The 14928-nt window shown below is 37.4% G+C and overlaps 1 protein-coding gene across 13 annotated transcripts in view; it reads right to left on the reverse strand.

Annotated features, from left to right (window-relative positions):
• Positions 1–14928, reverse strand: part of KDM6A (lysine demethylase 6A) — a 113840-nt gene that overhangs the window by 36417 nt on the left and 62495 nt on the right. For 6 of the 13 annotated variants that reach the window (XM_026036195.1, XM_026036194.1, XM_026036199.1 and 3 more), the window contains exons 7-15: positions 13781–13874; positions 9103–9229; positions 6915–7013; positions 6315–6534; positions 5609–5743; positions 5010–5165; positions 4283–4378; positions 1971–2075; positions 959–1354 (exon numbers count right to left, since the gene is read on the reverse strand). In XM_026036195.1, the coding sequence (XP_025891980.1) occupies positions 959–1354; positions 1971–2075; positions 4283–4378; positions 5010–5165; positions 5609–5743; positions 6315–6534; positions 6915–7013; positions 9103–9229; positions 13781–13874 (1428 nt within the window). The remainder of the gene's footprint in view (positions 1–958; positions 1355–1970; positions 2076–4282; positions 4379–5009; positions 5166–5608; positions 5744–6314; positions 6535–6914; positions 7014–9102; positions 9230–13780; positions 13875–14928) is intronic. The other 7 variants (XM_026036197.1, XM_026036207.1, XM_026036206.1 and 4 more) reach the window with 3 other exon arrangements.

Raw genomic sequence — 14928 nt, forward strand, 5'->3', positions numbered from 1 at the left:
GTTAACTTTTTAAAATCAGGTTGTAATGCTGTTGTCATCTTGCATATCTGTGTTTTAAGCAAGATGTTCCTATGTGTTCTGCTGCAGCACGTAAAAAGTTAAGCATCTAACACTGCCTCTTACCACAGCCCACTCTCTAAATTCTTTGGCATCACACTAAAGCAACTTGAAATAATAATAAAGAAACTTATGCTGTTTTGAGAGAGAAAACAATACTGTATCAAGCTGTATAAGCTATCTGGCAAAACAGAATGAAATAATTAGGCTATCTTTCCATGGAACATCTTGTTATGTCCGCAAGGGAAGTCTTGAAAGGTAGGTATCTAGACTGAAAATAAGTAAAATAGAGTTCACCTGCAAATTCCAACCCAAAACCCCCCCTTATTTAGGTACTTTAACCATCGTGTTTTGTACCAACAGGAGTTTCTAGTATTTTTTCTGTAAGTATTCTATAAGTTTTCTATAAGTATTTTTCTGCAAATAACTCTGGGAGAGACTGCTTGCTAGCTAATCCATTTTAAAGACTATACAACAATGAGGTTTGTGTAACCATTACACTATATGGCAATGTGAGTTCATAAATGGCTACAGCATTCAGCTTGTTACAAAATGCACACATTCTTGCCACACTATGTCACAACACTGCACACTGAAAGAACAAAAAAAGGATGTAGAAACATTTCTTCTCTTTAAAGAAGCTTTGCTGAACGGCTAGGCAGCTAAGCAGCATGCAACTCCCCTCTTGATTTACCAACACTCCCTTTATCCTGCAAGTTGTTCACTTAATATGTATATGGTCACAGTAGAATACAGCAGGCAGTTCTGCCCTACGATAGGTTTTATTATTTACTCCTTACAGCACAAACTACATCAAACAGAGAGCGTGCTTTTCCAAATGAGAGACTTCCAAGGGTGACTTGGTTACTAAAGCAAAAAGCATAAGCCGAAACCCCCGTACCTGAGTGGAGTTGGATAGTTGGTTTTTCCACGGCTCCTCTGCGCTGCTGGTCAGGTTTGTGCGGTTATGAGGTAGAGAGAGTGCGTTTCGCTGCAGGTAAGGCACGTTTCCATTACTTCCACTTTCTGTTATGTGATTATTGCCTATCAAAATAGTGTCTGTACTACCCAGCGTTCTGGCTGTGCTGCAGGGAACGGCGCCTGCCGGGAAGGGTCCATTAGCCAGAGGCTGCCCGGGGCACGCGGGACGGATTCCACGCTGAGCGACGTTAGGCACTCTGGCCAGAGCAACCTGGGGCTGCTGGCCAGAGACAGAGTTTGTAGGCAGTGATGAGTCAGCTGTTGGCCCATTAGGAATTCCAGTAGATCGTACCTGTGCAACTCCTGTTTGTCTCATCTGATGGGAGACGGACAAAGCACAAGGACAGCATCGGTGACACGGCTTGACAAACAAAGACTACCAAAGCTTTTCAGCTTTATTGCACTGCTTAATTTCGATTTTTAGAGATTTTAGGACCTTGCCCACTGCTTTGGAAAGGTAGATGGCTGTCATGCTCACAAATGGTGCCCAGTGAATTTTACAGTAAAGTTACTGGCACCCTTCTCTTCTAGGCTCTTGGGGCGAGCGTTAGCGTTTTACTGCTAAAGCTGCATGTTAAGAAAGGGAGAAGTGAACAGTGAGAGCAGGAGGGAAATGCTGGAAGGTGACTTACCACAAGTAAGTAATTTTTAAGCATGACTACTTTTAGATGTGTCTGCTCATTTTAATTTGAAAGTGCAACTTAAAAAAATTTTACATTATCCGGTAGTCCTATAATAAACAGAGCTAAAAACGTTAAGTTTCAACCAGCAAACCACAAGTAAATGTTATGCAACAGTTCAAAAAAGATGGCAAGGCAATGCAAGCAAAGGACATGCAAAGCCTGTACAACTGACATTCTAGAGAATTCAAGAAGCAAGACTGCATCACTGACAAAAGCTTGGTAAGAACAGAAAAATACTTTTATTCTCACCTGCTGGTGTTGCTGCATCAAGACAAACTGACTCTCCAGCTGTTCCAGCATAAGTTTCTGTGCTGGATTTAGATTATTTCGGTTTGCACGCAGCTGTTCCAAGTGCTGAAAAAACAGCAGTATGGTTTGGGATCATTATAATTGTATGTGGTTTTAAAACACTTTCTTGTATATATTACAAAAAATGGTCAGCAAAGGTGAAGCTTGTAAAGCCAAAACCATGATCGAGATTGCTGCTGCAGACCTAAATGTCTTTCCATACATTATGCTGCAACCAAAGCTTATTATTACTTAATGACACTAGGAAGATTTTCAAAATGATGTGAGCATATAAGTAATAGTACAACCAGACTAAAATTAAGGGAGTCGGTAATGTCAAAGATAAAATATTTTAAAGTATGAATGTATATAATTCGCTTTATTATTAAAGTATGAATCTATATAACTCCCTTTATTATTAGGTAAGTATCGATAGTTTTGTATGGTCTAATTCTTGCATTAGTATTTCAAAGCACCAAGTAAATTAAACTCAAGATACTGTTACACAGGAATATATTAAAAAAAAAAAACAAAAAAGAACAAACCCACACCCCAAAACTATGCAACTTAATTATGGAGAACAACTTCTTAGGACAGCAGACTGACTTCATTTTCAACTGGTAATTTAAGCATTTATTACTGACATTCTGATCTCTACATTCAAACTACACAGCACACAGAATTATTCTCACAATCAGACTATTTCTAAATGGTCTTGCATAAATGTTAAAATTATGGAAAAACAAAAGTATTATCCAAGAAGGAAAGGTGCATATGGAGAGGAAGCCCAATTCTGTGCTACGCAAAAATCAACATACAGATTTTGTTTGCACTGACCTTAAATTCTAAATTATTGTACATTGTTTTAATTTCTTTCTCAAAAGCAAGTAAAAAAAACAGTTTTACTCTAGTTTATGTATTAAATAAACTGCTTTAAATTTAAAAAAATTACTAAAAATTATTAAATAAAATTAAATGTATGTGAAAGTTATCAATTAAAAAACTCAACGTTATCTGAAAAATGAGTAAAGACAGCTGATGATAAAAAGGTGAGGAAAAACAAAGTATCAATTCATGGATGAATAGTATCTTACTTGGATATTGGATATTATCTTGTTATCAGACATTCTCTGTTTGAGATGGACTACGATGAATAAAACTAATTTGGACACGTCAGTGATGGCGAGATGACCGCGAGAACTCTATGGGACTGCATGTGCTCTGGCCACGCAGAGAGGCTGCCACCAGTGCCCTCCTGCTCTGAAACACGTCTGAACAGGGCACCGAGAAGCAGAAAGACTAAGCAGTGGAGAGACTAGTACATCTGAGGGCAGAGGCACCCGTGCTCTGCTCCCTAGGCTTCGCCGTGGGCGCCGAGGCTCGGGAGCAGCCCTGTTCCGGCTGCCCAGCAGAGCACATCCCAGTGCCTGTGCCCTGCCTGCACAGAGCGCATCCTGAACTCGCACACTGAGAGGGGAAGGGAAGGGGGAAAAATACACGCAGTGCGATAAAGCTAACACTTTTCAGCTAAGGAAGAGGAGCTGAAGAGCTCTACTGGGGTTTAAGGGGAATGCTGCTCTGCTAGGAGCTGTGCCATCGATCTTGGCACTATATTCCCTCCTATCTTTCTTTCTTTGCATCCAAATCAGTATCCTTGAAAAAGAGCTCAGGGTGCACACTTAGGCCTGACACTCAAACTTTGCAATTTCTGCTGAAGTTCACTGTAAACACTAATAAACTAAGGAGATAACAGAACATGATGACAGTAAGACTTTAATAATAAATCTAACATTTCACATAGAGGTGGCAAATGATCTTAACCACAAAAAAAAAAGCAGTACTGGATTTTGTTTAAGTAGTTTTGTTTTGTAGAATGTGTAAATTATTTAGGCAGTTTGATAAAAGAAGCTATCTCACTTCAAAAATCTCACTCAAACAAGATGCTCTTGCAATAGTTCTAAACTTCTTTCAAACTTCCTGACATTATCCTTGGCACATAAGAGTGCAACATTTTGCATGAGCATATTTTTAAAATTTCTTAAGAAGAAAAAATTACTACATAGTCTTTAAAAGTTATAGAACTCATAAAGTGAAAGTATTCTGTTTCTACTATTTTAATTGGAATTCAGTTGGTTCTTAATAATTTTATCTAATTTACTCATGAGAAGTAGAGAATAGGTCCATCTATGTAACCCATAGAGAAGCTGTAAGTCTCAGCACAAGCTGTATTACACTACCAAGTCAAAGTTTCTGAAGATCTATAAAATACCTACCTGTAATTTCTGTGGTGTCAAGCACCAAGAATGAATTTGTTGCTGTACAGGAGGATGTGACACTGTATGGCCACTGCTCCAAACATCTGCAGTATTCTGAGATAAAACATTATATTAAAACGCTTGAATATCCAAGGGTCAACATCAATTTTTCTAAAATCTAGACTTTAACTTATTCATGAAAGAATTATTCACAGTTTCAACAACAATTTATATAAAGAAGATACTAAAACAAGTCCAACCCTCAATCTACTACTCCCATGCAGTACCAGAGTACCGATATTTAGAGGAAGTAAATGATATTTAATACCATAATGACAACGAATCAAATCAAATAAGCAATTAAATTAAAAGGTATGCTACTGTTAAGACTGAATACTTGCATCTACCGTAACATTCTTGCATGATGATGAAACATTTGAATTCTAAATATAAGCAAAGGCAATAGACACGATGACATGGTCGCTTCCCTCTCTAACCTTCACCACCCTATGACTGTCCTTATCCAGAGGTTGGTAGAGAACAGTGCCACCAATCTCCTATCTGAATTATAACCTCCTAATGAAACACGTTACTGAAAGAGGTTTCCTAAAATTCCTAAGACATTCCCCACCTTGATGCCAACGGATTAAACTGTACCGCACAAATTCTGTGCATGCTGCATCATGGTAATGCGTATTTCTGAAAAATTTGGGCTGGGGGCTCTTTAGTTCATCAGAATATATACCTTCGTTGGACTAGATGTTCTTTTCCTCTTGGCAGGACTGGTCAGGTCATCTACTTGGCTAGAAGGAATCATGTGTAGTGGCAAGGATTGCTGTGAAATTGGTGTTTGAGTGAGGCCTAGTACAGGTTCAGTATTTGGATGATGAGGTTTACACGCCTAAGAATCACAGAAGGAAGACAAAAATATGGTTCTATGTATTCTTAAATCTTCTCTTTCAATTACATATTTTAACAGCCCACGTACTTTAAAAGGGCTGCGCAGCTTTACTGAGGCTTATCTCAATAACTGAAAAATCAGTTTCCATATGGTCATCAATGGAGGAATGTGTACCTTTCATGGAATTATTAAACCACTGTAGCATTTCTATTAAGATGAAATCTTTCATAATCATGAAAATCCACAAAGGTTCTAAATTGGTACCCCCATACTTCTCCCATTTTACAGGGAGCTTCTTCTCGAGCTAGTATCCCTTTGCAAATAAATCCAAGGCTTTTCATGAGTAAAAGCCAATCCTGCGCTCAATCAAATAAGCTTGACCGCTACAGATTTTAAAGAACCCTTAAAGCTGGGCACCTACAGAACATAACCCAACTTCTCACCTGCTGTGCTGTGTTCATGGCACCCTGCCTGGAGGTAAGCTCTGCGGGGATTGGTAGGCTCCACGCCTCCTCAATACTAGGAAGTAATTTAGTTTTATTCTGTAGACTACCTTGTGGAAGGTTACACAACTGAGCCTAGGAAAAATTATGTAAAAAGCAAATTTAACACAAGCCTACTTTAGTAAGAGCAAGTCCATGACATCTTCCTAAATGCTGTAGCTAATTACGTCTTAAAGAGAGGATAGATTTAAAATTTGGGTTTTAGAGAGGTGCTAAGTATAAAGAGGGTAACCAGAATATAAACCTTTGTGAGAATCAGAACAAAGACGAGCTCTGGATTCAGAGGTCTCATAATTCTTTTTGGTCTGAAATTGCAAACAAGAGTGAAAGATAGTGTGTGTGTGTTCTCTCTACATATGCTATGAGAACTTAAAAAATGTAGACAATACAAAGGAAAAAAAAAGCAGAGTGATGTAAAACAGTATGTATTGATTAAATGTGCAAAAGAGCATTACTTAATAGGAATTAAGTTCCACTTAAAAATGAAGAAATAAAATATTTCAAGCTATGATATGCTTACAATACACATGGATACAAGTTATACACACCACAAACAATTTTAAATTAAAGCTGTGTGTCACTTTGCCCCTCCCCTCTGCTGTGTACTTGGAAGAGTATTTCCCTTTTCTTAAAACGTTAGTTTTACCTGTAAATACTTTATCCGTGCTGCAAGTGCAGAGGTATTACTACAATTTTTGCTCCTAGTTGCGTTTAAGTAGCATTTAATGGCATCCTGAGGCTGGTTGCAGGACTCATAGAGTGTGCCTAGGTCCATCCAGGCTGCAGCATGGCCATGGTCCAATTGTACAGCACAGATATAGGCCTGTAAAGCATCCATAGGCTGATTTTGCTGTTGATACAGCACACTGAATAGAAAGATTAGTGGAGTTGAAAATTAATAACAAAGCCAAAACACAAAGAAAGCAAATATACCCATCCACCCCAAAACCCTTTATACACATTATTCTGCTTTATATAAAAAGCAGAAAAATAAACATGAGCAGCACATTTTTTAAAACCATTAAGCATGCAAAGCTCATATACATAGCATACTTATTACAAATATTGAGAAAAGAAATATAATAGTATTATTTTTAACTTAAAATCAGACATCTCTGACAATATAAAGGTAAAAAGTAAACTTTACAATCCATTTGAGAGCACAAAAGAATTTAAAGGTGGATATTCTTCATGAATATTTCTAAATAATGAATTATAACACTGTATTACCCTATATCATTCTTACCCTATAGAACACCATGTATCTGCACTTGCTTCTGATTTATCAATAGATTGCCTATAAGATATAAAGGCATCCTGTACTTTCCCAATACTTGAATAGCACCTGGGAGAAAAAAAGAAAAAAGAAATGTATTTGGCAATATTTNTTTCCCAATACTTGAATAGCACCTGGGAGAAAAAAAGAAAAAAGAAATGTATTTGGCAATATTTAGAGAAAGAGATCACTGAGCAAGGCTCCCCAAGAGGGGACTGACACTCATACAAATAGACACTCATCTAGATGAAGCCCAAACATCTGCTCTTTCTGAATGCCAGGCACAAGCTGACTCAACACTATTCTTAATCAAAATGTTCTCCTGAGTAGTTGAGAAGTCCACCGAAGCTGTTTAAATGCCAGCTTACTGTGTTTGTAAGGAAAGCAGAAGTCAGACAACATTTGGAAGATTTACATTTGTTGCATCTGTGCGACCTCATCAGTCAACATTAGTAGTATTTACTTACAGACAACAATCTAAAGAAACAAAAAAGCTACCTATTACATCAAGCAAATTGTTATGAAACTTTACGTTCTACTAGAAGCATTTCGTAACTATTACAGAGAAAAGAGCTCAACTGTAATGCTTCTTGTTGGCCTGGCAAGCCTGGCATGTGCATTTCATGCATCTCAGACAAATTTCAAAGTAATCAACAACAACCCTGTTAGATCTACTATAACTGGAGAACATGAAAATTTGCAAAAATTTTGCCGTTCTGGATTCTTTTTGTAGTTTCTGACTGGAATATTACAAACATAGTAGACCTTCAAAAGTACTCTAAGCAGAAATATCAGAATTCAAACAAAGACAGCAAGAAGGAAAGGGGAAGGGAATGCCTATCTTTTTAATAAAAACGTTTGAATAAATAATAACAAGAACAACAACACTTATTTAAAATAGCTATTTTCTTTATATTGCTTGCAGTAAAATACCCCACTAACAGCTTTCAAAACACATAAATAACAGAAAATATTTTATAAAAAATAAAACAAAACAAAATAAAATAAAATTTAAAAAAGGCAGAGCAGTAAGAACAATACAGACCGAGACTGAACAAAGATGCCAACTATGCTAGAATCTTACATGTTAGGAAGGCACACTAGGAAAGAAATACAATAGAATCTAGTGGTGCTCTGCCTAGAAATATCTACTACTGCATATCAATACTAAGCACTGATGGAGAAACAGGATTTTTGCCCAGCGAATTCCTTGGCTCATTTTCCCTTTCTCTCCTCACTTGTGCCCTGGCCTTTCGGGCTTCCCGTTCACCGCATGTGCCTCCCTCAGCGGAGTGTGCGGGTTGAAGAGCCCTGTCCTAAAGCAACAGTTGCAAGGAAGATAGTAAGGAATGACAAAAAGAAAACTTGGTCCAGCTGTGTAAGACCTGAACTTCCAAGAAAGTCAGCTAGAAGAGTCAGTGGTTACAATATGTATTTTTTTCTTTTTGCAATTTATATTTAATATGATTTCCACTTAACAGAACTGACCTGCTGACATGTGAACTCACATTGCCCTCATAAAAGAAAAAAAATCAGCGTATAGAAGATCAGCTGTACTTCTAACTGTATGAAATACTCTAAACTGTTTCTTAAAAAGAAGAACGAGAAATCAAATCAGTCATCAAACTAATATCTACATTTTGGAATAAAAAGTTTATTTTAAAGTGAAAAACAATGTCTGCTAGTAAACAATACAACACTTCAGTACAGACTAGAACAGGTCCATTTGAGCTATCTGGGACTAAAGCTCAGTTGTAATATACAGTGTTTATACATTACATATACATCAAGAAAATACTTACAGGTAGTACAAAATTTGATTAAGACTAAAAGGTAGATTTTGAGGGGGAAAAGTAGATAATAAATAACAAAAAAAAAAAAAAAAAAAAAAAAAAAAAAAAAAAAAAAAAAGCATTTTTACAGACAATTCACCAAAAAGAAGAAAAGTTGTGGTAGTATGAGGAAGGCATAAAGAAGAACATAAAAAAAGACAGAAGAACAGGCAGACTTAGATTAGTGTAATCGTGCAGACTAACCAGAAAAGCAGGGCCATCTGCCACAGCTTCCCCAAAAGAACCTTAATTATAAACAAGGAACAGAAGAACCTCCCCCACTTCAAATACAAACATAGCTCAGCATCTACAAAGTCAGTTCTCACCTTCCAAGAAAATACCAAGATTGGCCAGAATTAGGATCCGCTTCTAGAGATTTCTGGAGATACTGTATAGCATAGCTTTCCTTGGTTGCCTTGTCTCCAAGCTGATCCACGGTGTGATGCATCCAGCCTACAGAAGGAATCACAAGTGGCAGAAGTGAAATTCTCAAAGACCGTATCGCACTTTGGCAGAGGATGACAGCCAAAATAGCATCAGTCTCTCTAAAAATGAAACGTCAAACCACAGTATCATCACTTATGTTCAGTTTTATGAACAAAACTTTCAACGTTTTCAAGTCCTATCATAAAATGACAAGATGGAAGGACACTAAGCCAAGATGACTTTCAGGTACTTTGTAATTTTGTTTTATAATCATTTTTCACATGGTTAGTATCGTAATTACAAACTGTTCTATCTTTTAGTATAAAAGTCAATCTGAAAATGTTAACTCCTTTATTCTCTAAATACAGGCTCCTTCCCTGTCATTGTGAAAAAGATAACACCATTCTCCCTGTCATGTACTTCCATTACCTAGATATTATGTTCAATTTACCCCTTTCCTTCTAAATTTTCCTATCCACGCCACATCTATATTTAGCCAATTCCCTAACAAAATGCATCTCCACTTAATTCTTTCTTCTGTTACTCTAATATCAACCTGGCTACAACATCCTCTCCTTTCATCTTGAGGAATGAAATGACCTCCGATCTACATTCAAAATCCTGCTGAAAGGATCTTCTTATCTGACCATGCATCCAGCTCTTCCAAATCCTTTTCTTTCCTCATTATATTAGACAAACTATTTAGGAGGCTCCTTCAGGGCCTCCCACAGCCTATGCTCCTGTATCCTCTTTTGTGTGTTGTTAGGATGGCAAGAGGTACTTCTGGCCCACCAGTGATGCAAGACGTGGTGACCATTTCAGAAAAGCACTTTCATCATCCTCTCAAGCTGCTCCCCATCTGCCTTTATGCTTAAAAGGAATTTATTTTAATCATTCCTAAAACGGTATTGCTGCCATTCCTGCCATACATATAAGGCCTGGCAACTGGCTTGCTGAAATCACCCCATACTGATGGATCTGATCAGTAATGGCTTGCTCTTTCCTTCATCTCCATGTACTTGTCTTAATAATCTACTACCTTTCATGCAACATCTGTAAGCTGTAAGATATGACAACAGATAGTCCTTATGTTTCACTAATGCCTTGTCCATAACAGGTGCCCTGTGAAACACTATAACATAAATTTTGTACAATATCCACAGCTTGTATAAAGCTCAACTTACACTCAGAGTTGGCCATGCAGACCTGCACCTAGTGTCCATTTAAAGGCTCCAACAACTAAATGCCAAGGCCCAAGACTTCCTTTTCCGATACAGCCTAACCCCACGAACATGTAACCCCGCTTAAATGAGCGAAGTCTGAAGGAGCAAAGCCTGCCTGCCTTGTCTGAGAAGTTAAACAAGGCTGAGAAGGGAGCTATCAGCCCAATTTCACACTCTGCAACTAGTCCAGGCTTTAAACAATTTGTTTTACCTCTTCTATATATCTTAGATGTAGTTTCAGTCTTACAGTTTGTTATTAGTCAGAGTGGCACTTTTGCAAATGGAAGGCAAACTTCAAAGTTTTTAAAAAGGTACCCAAAGTGCCACTTGCTACAGGTAGTTAAGAAAGTATCACTTGGCAAATCATGACCAGGAACAGCATTTTGAAAGAAATGTCGGGTTAGGAGTTAAGTGGTTACAGTGCTGACAAAAAGATCATTCAATCGTGTTTTAAGTCCAGGTCTGCCCTTCAGAAAATGAAACAAAACAAAAAGCCCTGTATTTCTTACAGAGACAGGTAACATACAGACTTGCTTTTGTGGACTTGATGGACAAGCTATGATTCTGACTGGAATTTTAAGTCACTGAAGTTCATAAATATATAGATGATATTCACACCTTCAAGGAAATAAAATTCTGTGAAAATTCTTATGTGAAGGTGTACCTGTGTAACTGTATAGAGAGCGTAACTGTGCCCCTGCTCTGCTCCTATCGGTGCCCTGATACAAAGCCAAGTCTGAATGTGAGAAAGGCAGTACTGCAGAGATTATAACCAAGGGTAAAACACATACATACATACATATATATATATATATATATGTGTAGGTATACACACACGTAAGGTAACTTCCTGAATCTTTAGACTGAGCTCCAGTGTGTATTTTGTGCCTCATCAGAAACTCACCAGGCTGAAAGCGAGCGTGCTGTATCTAGCAAGAATTTACTTCTAGGAGAGAGAAGCGAGAAGTACCAAACCCAAGGCAGTGTCACTGCCGGAACAAGGGCTGCTTCCTGACTACCCCTCTCTGCAGGGAGGTGCAAAACGCAGAAGGCAAGGGAGAGTCTGAGATGGAACAAATAAACTAAAGATTTCTACTGCTCATCAGTAAAATGAGGGAAGTACGGAGAGCAACCAATCAAGCAAGACTGTTTTGTTTTGCATTTGGCCCAACCAAATGGAGGCTGTACATGGTAACTGGTCCAAAAGGAAGGCAAGCTCCAGCCACACTCAGTTTTCACATTCTTGGATTTTGCAGAAGAGTTGTTTCCAATTCTGTCAGGCTGGAACCCCGCTAAAGCTGTGAGGCTTCTCATTTTCTTCAGGACCTGCCCCAAACTCTCAACTAGCATACTACCTACTCTTGGGACACTTGCAATATTTCTAATAAACAAGACTGGAGGATTCGTCTGTACTTCCGGGCTCTTTTCCCGGGCTTTACAATGTAACTTATACCAGATCCCTGTGTCTCCTCAAGCAGGTGACGCGCGAGCCTCACGCACGCAGCCGTTGCCCTTTTCCAGGCTGCAAAGTCCCTCTCCTCTGAGCCTGTTCCCATTGCTCTTTCCCAGAGAAATGTCAGCGTGGCAGAGACGACAGATGGAGAGAGGAGCCTCCTCCCCACAATGGCTTTTCATGGTGTCTCACCCAACTACAAGGACACTGAGCTAGGAAGCCCCTAGCTGAAAAGCATCGGGGGAATGCTTGGGAAAGCTCGAAGGAGCCATCTGCATCGCTCTTACGCTCTTCCCCATGCAACTCTTAACCACAAGTGGAGAAAAATCCGTGGACAGACTGATCTTCAGTCTCATCTGCTATGGCTGCCCTGTAATTTTACATAAAATGGTGAAAACAATTATTTTCCGTAAAGAGCAGGAAATGGAGGGGGGAAAAAGAAAAGGAAAAAAAAAAGCAGCAGCCAGCTGCCCTTTTCCAACTGTACATTTTCCTGTTGTTCCTACTGGAACTAGTCGGCATGCTCACACACACGCGTGTGTGTCTCAGAATCACAAGGTTCTCCTCCACAGCGCTCTGAAAACCAGCAGCAAGAGCAATGCTTTTTATAATTCTCTCACAAGACGTTTAAAATTATCTAAATGTTAACCTGATAAATATTAAATAGCTGAGGAAAATCAACAAAGGGAATTCTAATGCCAGAACATTTTTTTCTATTTGAACAGAAAAACATCAATACAGAAATACAAATCTATCTATCTATCTATATATATATATATTTGTCAATAGCACTCTAGCCGATAATAAGCATTTCCCCACTATTTTTTCCAAAGCATCAATGCACTACCCAGGCTACTCTTCCTCAGAAGGTGCTTTATTACCAGCTCCTTGAGTCTGTAACTATGACAAATGCCATTTACAATTAAGAGTAATTGTATTGTATAAGAGCAAAGGAAGACTGAAATGGAAAAATTGAAAGAATATTGTAATGGGAAGCAAAAACGATTAGTGTCTAAATTCTAGCACATTCATTTAAGGCCAAAAAAATGAGTCCACTTCACTCAAATACATGAACAGCCTGCATTATATAAGGAGAAAGCAGTGTGGGCACAGCATACTGTCAGTTACTAATGAGAATTCAGTGGTCACTATGTGAAGGAAAGGAAAGTTGAGTATAAATAGGCCAAATTAATATTTAAGGTACTAAATTAGGTGAAAAACATGAAAATGAATGAAGAGATTTACACTGGATTGAAAAAAATTAGGAAAATATTCTGGAAATATTTTTATAAAGCATATGGGAGAAATGCAGTTTATTCTACCTGCTCACTGCACATTTTGGATTAAGGATGAATCATCAGCTTTCTATTAATATGGAAAAGAATATATATATATATATAAATACTTTATTTTTATGTGGTTCGTTTTTTAAAATGCCTCCGTATATTTTTCAGTCAGATGAGTATGTTTTCATTAAATGTTACAGTTAAGAGAAATAAAAGGTGATTTTTTTCACATGCAATCTTCTATTGACAATAGAAAAACATATTTTGTTTTCCTGTATTTAGTTCAGCTATCCAGGGGAATGTTTTGATAAGCGGGAAAGAGAAAACAAAATTCTAACTCCTGCCTTTCCTTTCAAAAAAAAGTCAAAAAGCCTCACTTTTCATTGACCAACATTCTACATCACGTCCAGAGTTTTTTTAAATTCGTTCAGTTCAATTAAATTTTTCCCCTTCTCTTATGTACTTAACTATTTACTGTTATGCATTCTATTTTGTGTGAAAATCTCACGTATGATATTTAGTTACTATGACTCACACCAGAAATGCAGCTTAAAAAATAAATAAATAAAAAGATGGAAAAACAAATACACAGAAAGAAAGAGTTGCTTTTACATACCTAACTGCTGTAAGACAGTTGCTTTTACTTGTGCAGGAAGGTTTTCGATCTGCAAAAGTTGTTCGTAAGCTTCCTTTGCAGAGTGATACTTTCTCTACAAATGGAAAAAAGGACATGGATTAATCAGAAAGCTTACAACAGATCATCAATAGCAATGATTTCACAGCACTGACAGCACACAAACACTTTGACAGAAAAAAATCCAGAACTTTTTTTGCATACAGTGCATATGAAAGCTTTAATGAGTAATGTATATATAACCTAATAAATAACTTTCATGAAATATAGTCTTTAGTATAAACTGAATATATAAAGGGAAATTTGCAAGTTATTAAATCTGGTCAGTTCTCTTGCATGCATTATGCTTCTTAGACTAAAATGAATATGCTGCTTTTAAGGGGAATGCTTGAATATGAGGCTACATCTGAAAAAAAAAGCTACACAAACGCCTACAAATTTCCAAAGATAAATGAAAGTTATTAATAACTGCTGACTAGAACAATTTTGTCTTTCCCCTTCTTTTTAAAAGTCCTCAGCACACTTGAACTGTCTTTTCAGTAACTGAAGAAGTATGTGTCCTGGTAAGAAGCCCATCCAACGGAGCACAATGCAGAAAACATACCATGGACTCCGCTAAAGAATGAATAAATGCTATCCTGTTATTTTAAATCCGCCTGTGCCTGAAGTATGGAAATGTTCATTTTATCATTCACTATAAATCCAGCTTTTCTGGGTGGGGATCATGATCTGTATTGACTTCTGAAACAATATGCGATGGTTTGTATACATTAAAGGGTTCTTGATAGATGAATTTTTGAGTAATATTAACTTTTGTTTATCTTCACATTACTTTAACAATATTTGTTCATGAATAAATCTATTTTAAACACCTAATAGTTCTGTTTTTAGATTTCTAGAAGTTTAGAATGCAAAAAAAAAAAAAAAGCTAATAGTAGTACTAATAAATGTTTTTGAGAATTTCTAAAAATTCTACACATTTTTCAAGAAGAATATGCTTTCTGATAATTTTAGACCTCATTCTGACACACAGATGAAAAGTGTCCTAAAAGAACTGGGGCCACTAAAAGCAAACGATCATGGTTTAGTGACGTTTATTTATGCAAAAAGTACACAATACTGATTACTCT

Source organism: Nothoprocta perdicaria, unplaced genomic scaffold (genome assembly GCF_003342845.1).
Source record: "Nothoprocta perdicaria isolate Ctin4 unplaced genomic scaffold, notPer1 scaffold_171, whole genome shotgun sequence".
In the NCBI taxonomy this organism is placed as follows: domain Eukaryota; kingdom Metazoa; phylum Chordata; class Aves; order Tinamiformes; family Tinamidae; genus Nothoprocta; species Nothoprocta perdicaria.